Source organism: Apodemus sylvaticus, chromosome 14 (assembly GCF_947179515.1).
Source record: "Apodemus sylvaticus chromosome 14, mApoSyl1.1, whole genome shotgun sequence".
In the NCBI taxonomy this organism is placed as follows: Eukaryota; Metazoa; Chordata; class Mammalia; order Rodentia; family Muridae; genus Apodemus; species Apodemus sylvaticus.
In genome coordinates, this window is record NC_067485.1 from 47014635 (window position 1) to 47020979 (window position 6345).

The window sequence follows — 6345 nt, forward strand, 5'->3', positions numbered from 1 at the left end:
ACTTTCTGGTGGCTACCCCCAGTTCCCCATCCCCCAGTGCTACACATCTCTGTTCAATTTCCTGACCCTGTGAACATCTCCATTGTCTCTTCCCATACCTGATTCTGCCCCCTTTCCCCACCCTCTTTTCCCTCTCAAATCCTTCCCACCCTCTCCCTTCTATGATTATTTTGTTCTCCCTTCTAAGAAAGACTGTTTTTGTTTTTTCTAACAGTAATTACTCTTGTGTCCTTGCTCTACTGAGAGAAAATGGTGTGGAATATTGGAAATCATTAATTGGGCCAAAAACTATTGAGGAAGCTTATGCATCTAACCCACAGAGGTATGTAGGGCTTACATTAGGGCATTCCATACTTTCCCATGCAATACAGTTTAATTTCTTTTGATTTTTAAGATACAGGAAATACAGTTGTAGTTTGAGACGGCATCTTGGGAAAGCGTCTGTTCCTGGTGGAGTAACTATTTATTGTGGAGGACTGGTCTAACGGCAGCTTGAAGATGGCCATAGTTCCGCAAGAAAAGATAGGATGCTTGACTTGGCGCAATTAAAAACAAATTACCCAGAGAAAGTTGTGGTCATAGCTGCAGCATTTTCAATTGAGCATAAGAAATTTGAAATGTGGATGGGAAAAATCAAGATCAACCTTAACATCACTGTACAGAGATCTTTAATCTTACTAAGTGAGGTCCCATGGCTAGCCAGGAGTTTTTACTACTGGGGTCCTGTTCTTTATTTTTCTCCCTTGATCATATCCATTAACAATGAGATTTTAAATATGCACCTATTTTCTTCTTAATATCTACTACCTCTCCAAAAGGGCATAGTATTTCCAGTCAGCTGCTAATTATTTCCTTTTGTACAGTACTTCAGTCTGGAATGGGTGCTGTTTGCTTGTTTTCTTGCTGACTTAAATAGTGTTGTGTTACATTGAATTGTTATATTATATTCAAATTTTAACTTAGCTCTTTTCTTTTCCAAGTTTATGTGTACAGTTTGCTTCAGGAAATTTTCCTATCAATCAGTTCTATGGCAGCAGTTCAAAGGCAGCAGCTGAGAAGGAAATAGAGCATTTCTTCCCTCCTCAGAGGACTCTGGCATTGATCAAGCCTCACGTGACTCATGAAGAAAGAAGTAAGCATCTACTTTATCTTCAGCTCCTGACATTTTGTGTTCTGTTTGATTTATTCTACAGAGAGATTTCCCCCCTGAATTTTCTAATTGGAATATTAACTTTTTTTTCCATTTCATCTTTATTTTGGTTTTTGTTTCCCTTCAGTGTTTCTTTTTATTAAACTCAGTCTTTAAATCCTGATTTATCTCCATTCGCACACTTGGTTGTGTGGTTATATGTTCTTACTCAAGCACTTAGTTTTAGCTACCTGGAGTTCAGTGAAATGTATCTTTCTATACCTTCTTTAGATTCACTAATTTATTTGGTAAAGTTTATGATTGTTCTTCTAAATTCTACATTCTGGGTTCTCCTCTAGGACTAGTGGGTTTGATAGGAAATGGACTGTTTTGACCATTCATGTTGTTTTGTGATTTAATCGAGGTATGTGGAATTTTTTTCTTTGCTTCTGTGTTTGATATGATAGTCAAGCCTTTCTTAGGTTGGGCTAGTACTGGAGAACTGATACCCGAGTTAGGTCAGGTAAAGCTGGTTGATGGACTGTTTAACTGGACCAGGGAAGATTGCTCCCAAGCCAAGGGTCTAACAGGCAAAGGAGATTCATATATAAAAATGGTTCAAAGACTCCAATCTAGAACTTGGATTGTTGGTTTGAAGAAGGCAGAGGGCTTTGGTGAGGGGTGCTGTCTTGGTTTGGGTTTTATTGCTGCAAAGAGACACCATGACCAAAGCAATTCTTACAAAGGCAAAGATTCACTTGGGGCCGCCTGACAGTTTCAGCGGTATAATCCATCATAATCATAGCAGGAAGCATGGCAATATGTAGGCAGACATGGTTGTGGAAAAGGACCTGAAAGTTCTACGTTGTAATCCAAAGGCAGGCATCCACAAGACTGTTTTCTGTGGGCAGTTAGGAGACGAGATTCCACACTGCCCAGAGTCTGAGCATAGAAAGAGCCCTCAAGGCCCACCCCCACAGTGACACACTTCCTCCAACAAGGCCACATCTCCTTATAGTGCCACTCTCTATGGCAAAGCATTGAAACAATCTATTGTAGCCAAACCTATTAAAACCACCACAGGTACCAAAGGGAAGAAGTGACTTTTCTAAAAAGAAAAGAAAAAAAAAGGCTGTCCTGACATAAAAGAGGGCTCTGGGACCTATCTAGGAAAGGTGGTCCTGCAACTAGGCCTGGAAAGGCAACTATAAAGAGCCATTTTATTGATTAATTATTGAGTAACATGAGACCAGTTCACTGTGGGTGGTGCCAAGCCTCGGCAGGCACCACCTGCCAAGCAACTGAGTGAATACTGTTCTTCTAGGGATTCCTCTTCAGTTTGGGCTTCTTGAGTTCCTGCCTGCTCTAACTTCCTTCAATGATGGACTGTGATGTGGAAGCATATGATGACATAAATATTTTGATTTCCAAGTTAATTCTAATCATTGTGGTTTTATAACAGCAATATAAATCCAAACCAAGACAGAAATTGTTACCAGAGCGTAGACTATTGATTTGACAGAACCGACCATGACTTGGGGAGGATTGTGGAAGGATATTTGAACTTGGGGCTGAAGAAACCATCAGGGGCTCAGAGTTTAATGGCCTGTTCACTGATATCTTGGCAAACAAGAATGTTGAATCATGTGAAGTTCTCTCTTCACATTTGCTACTAGAGGGCCCCCTAGTCAGCCTCGCTAGTTTGAAAGGCCCAGTCTTCTTCATGTTCTCTGCAGGTTACATTTCACTCACCATTCCTCGAAGCCCAGCACCTCTGAATGACTTTTATTTGATGTGAAAAATCATTTATTTTTCTCTCTCTTCCTCATTCTCCAATTCCTCTACATCATTCATATTTCCCCCTTCTTTGCCTGAAAGCTCTAAGTCTTTCTGTAAGGTAGCTTTTGTTCTCTGAATTGTTTCTGGGCAGCTTACTGTCTCTGTCTGCTAACCTAGCCTTAGTCCTGTGTACAATCTAATCTAGACCTAGATGTTTTCAGCCTCTGAGACTTACTGCTCAGTAAGCTCATCCTTTCTTGTTCTTTCTGAACTCAAGCGGGCTGGTTCAACTCAGCTGTTCTGGCTCAAACTCCTCTCTCAGTTGAGTTATTCAATCTGGCTTTTCTCTCGGCCTCTGAATTGCTCTGCAATCTTTTCTAATCTTCTTCCTTCTTCTAATTCTCTTTCTCATTCTGTTTTTACTTGTGCCTAGCTTGTTTTCTCTTCAGTCTGTCTCTGTAAAACTTTCCTAGCAAAACTCTCTCCTTCTCCCTCTCTGTGAGGCTCTACCCTCCCTCTCAACTCTCTGCACCACTCTCTGTGAACTCTGCTGTATTCCTGCACTGTGCCCTCTTCTTCCTGTACTGTCTGGCTATCCCTTATGTAGCCTCCCTTTTCTCTCTCTTCTTGTGAGAATTAGACATATTCTATCCTGTCAAACCTTTCACTGACTCATCACCTTGCCACTCACTTAGACATCACTTTATCAAACTTGGGTGCTTCCTGTTTGGGAATAAAGGAGAGTGGTAAAAGATGAGTCATACCCTAACTAGAAATAAGTTCGAATATCCTGTAACATCTTTCAGTCAGTTCCCCTGGGTCTGGAGAATGCAAACTTCATCATGTAGAGTGTTGGTGAGATTCTTCCAGGATTGCCTGTATTGATGCACTCAGCAGGGCCTCTATGTTTCAGGCAAGAATGTTTGCCTTGACTCTCCCCCTAGCACTGACCACATAAGCCATTTGTAGGCATCTGGGGCATAAAGATGGAACATTTTCCATTTGATACTCTCTTGTTGATCAAAGTGGGACATCTATGCTAATATCCTGTCTTAGTCAGGGTTTCTATTCCTGCACAAATATCATGAACAAGAAGCAAGTTGGGGAGGAAAGGATTTATTCAGCTTACACTTCTGCATTGCTGTTCATCACAAAAGGAAGTCAGGACTGGAACTCAAGCAGGTTAGGAACCAGGAGCTGATGCAGAGGCCATGGAGGGATGTTCCTTACTGACTTGCTTCCCGTGGCTTGCTCATCCTGCTCTCATATAAAACCCAAGAACACCAGCCCAAAGGTGGCACCACCCACAAGGGGCCCTCCCCACTTGATCACTAATTGAGAAAATGCCCCACAGCTGGATCTCATGGAGGCACTTCCCCAACTGAAGGTCCTTTCTCTGTGATAACTCCAGCCTGTGTCAAGTTGACACACAAAACCAGCCAGTACATATCCTAAAGGACTTCTGGCTGTGAACTTTTAATTTTCACAGTGTGCTCTGTCTAAACCACAAGTTTAGCTATTATGTGCCTCTAGTATTTTTATACCCTTGCATGCACCACGGACATGAAATGAATGATCGACAATGGTACCTAATGTTTGCTTTCTTAGTGGAGATCCTGAAGGCCATTAAAGAGGCAAGATTTGAGCTGACCCTGATGAAGGAAATGCACCTGACTTCAGAGCATGCAAGCAAAGTTTATTTCAAAATAACAGGAAAAGATTTTTATAAAAATGTATTGGAAGTCTTAAATTCGTAAGTTTCTAAACTGTGGTTGTTTGTACTGTAGAAGTGGTAATTGTACATTGTAGAACCTGTGGGAAACAAATTATTTTGAACAACTTTATATCAAATCTGACTCATGAAAAGACACCTTGTTAACATTTAAAGTTTATAATTATTTTTTTTTTTTTTACGATTTCTTCTCCTTTCCCTTCCTCTTTGGATTTCTTTAGTTCTTTACACTACTTGTAGCAGCTCTCAGAGTTAAAGGTCTTGCTTAGCTAATGCAGAACTATGCTAAAATTTCCTTATTTGCAAAATGAAGAGAAATCCATAGGACCCGAAAGAATCAGGAATTTGTAATATGAACACTAAGAAAGCAGAACTCCAGGTGAATCTGTTGTAGGCAGATTTGCTGTGTGTTACCTTGAGAGTTCATGTTTCAGGCTATGCATTTAGAGGATTGTTTGGAGGAAAGGAAAAAGAGGTTAGCAGGGTAAGAGAAAGTGGTCAGGGCGTTCTACAGAGAACTGAAGTCTCTGCTGATCAACTAGTGGTCATTCAAGTGGTAATGCAGTGAGGTGAGGTAAGACATCTTTATAATTTATACCAGCAAATCACTGAATAGAGTACATCTTGGGAATGAAGATAGTCTGGGCAAAGTGGCTTTCTGCAGTGGAGGCATTCTCTAAAGGACCTGGCAGTTTGGGGTAGCATAGCAGCTACCCTGCCTATCAGATATTTACACTGTTATTTATAATAGTAGAAATTACCATTAACAGCAGCAGCAACAGAATAATTTTACAGTAGAGGGTCACCTCATGAGGAACTGTATTAAAGGGACACAGAATTAACAAGATTGAGAACCACTGGACTAGAGACTGAAGGGTGAACTTGAAGCAAAAGTCTGGGTCCGTGACGATGGTTGTGTGGTCCCCAAGGTAGTAAAAATATGAATCCATTTGCGTAATTTTCTAGGGTCAAAGTACAACACTCAAAACCACAAATGTGTAAAAAAGGAGAAAGCAAAGACAGCATATGATCATATTGATTAGGGAAAAACATCCTGTATGCATCAGAAGCATTCTGTCTTCAGCAATGTGTGTAACCCATACCCTTGAAGCACCCTGCCTTCTAAAAGAATTGCTATTTGCAGGGGCATGTCATTAATCATGGTTCTGACCAAGTGGAATGCTGTTGCAGAATGGAGGCGAATGATAGGTCCAGTAGACCCAGAAGAAGCAAAACTGCTCTCCCCAGATTCCCTCCGAGCCAAATATGGACTAGACATTTTGAGAAATGCTGTTCATGGGGCATCTAACGCGTCTGAAGCATCAGTGAGCATTAATAATGTGTTTACAGAAGCTAATCCTGAGGACCAGAACAAATTCTAGAGTAAGTACTATAAAGTATATACCACTTTAACAAATTTTGTTTTCCTCTTTAATTTTAGTTTTGAGACTATAATTATGGCATTTCCTATGTCTCTTTCTTCCCTCTAAACCCTCCCACATACCCATCCCTTCAAATTCATGGTCTCTTTTTCTACTAATTAGTATTGCATGCATATATATATATATATATGTGTGTGTGTGTGTGTGTATGTACACACACACATATATAATCCTAAATATAATATATGTATATTTCTATTATTTTTATTTATATTTTTGGCTGACCATTGGGCACTGAACAGCCAATTGATATGAGACAGAAT

General features: G+C 40.4%; 1 protein-coding gene across 1 annotated transcript in view; it reads left to right on the forward strand.

Moving 5' to 3' along the window:
* Nme8 (NME/NM23 family member 8) overlaps positions 1-6022 on the forward strand; it is a 66961-nt gene extending 60939 nt beyond the window's left edge. The window contains exons 12-15 of the mRNA XM_052156628.1: positions 215-322; positions 981-1132; positions 4517-4661; positions 5785-6022. Of these exons, the coding sequence (XP_052012588.1) occupies positions 215-322; positions 981-1132; positions 4517-4661; positions 5785-6022 (643 nt within the window). The remainder of the gene's footprint in view (positions 1-214; positions 323-980; positions 1133-4516; positions 4662-5784) is intronic.
* The last annotated feature ends 323 nt before the right edge of the window (positions 6023-6345 follow it).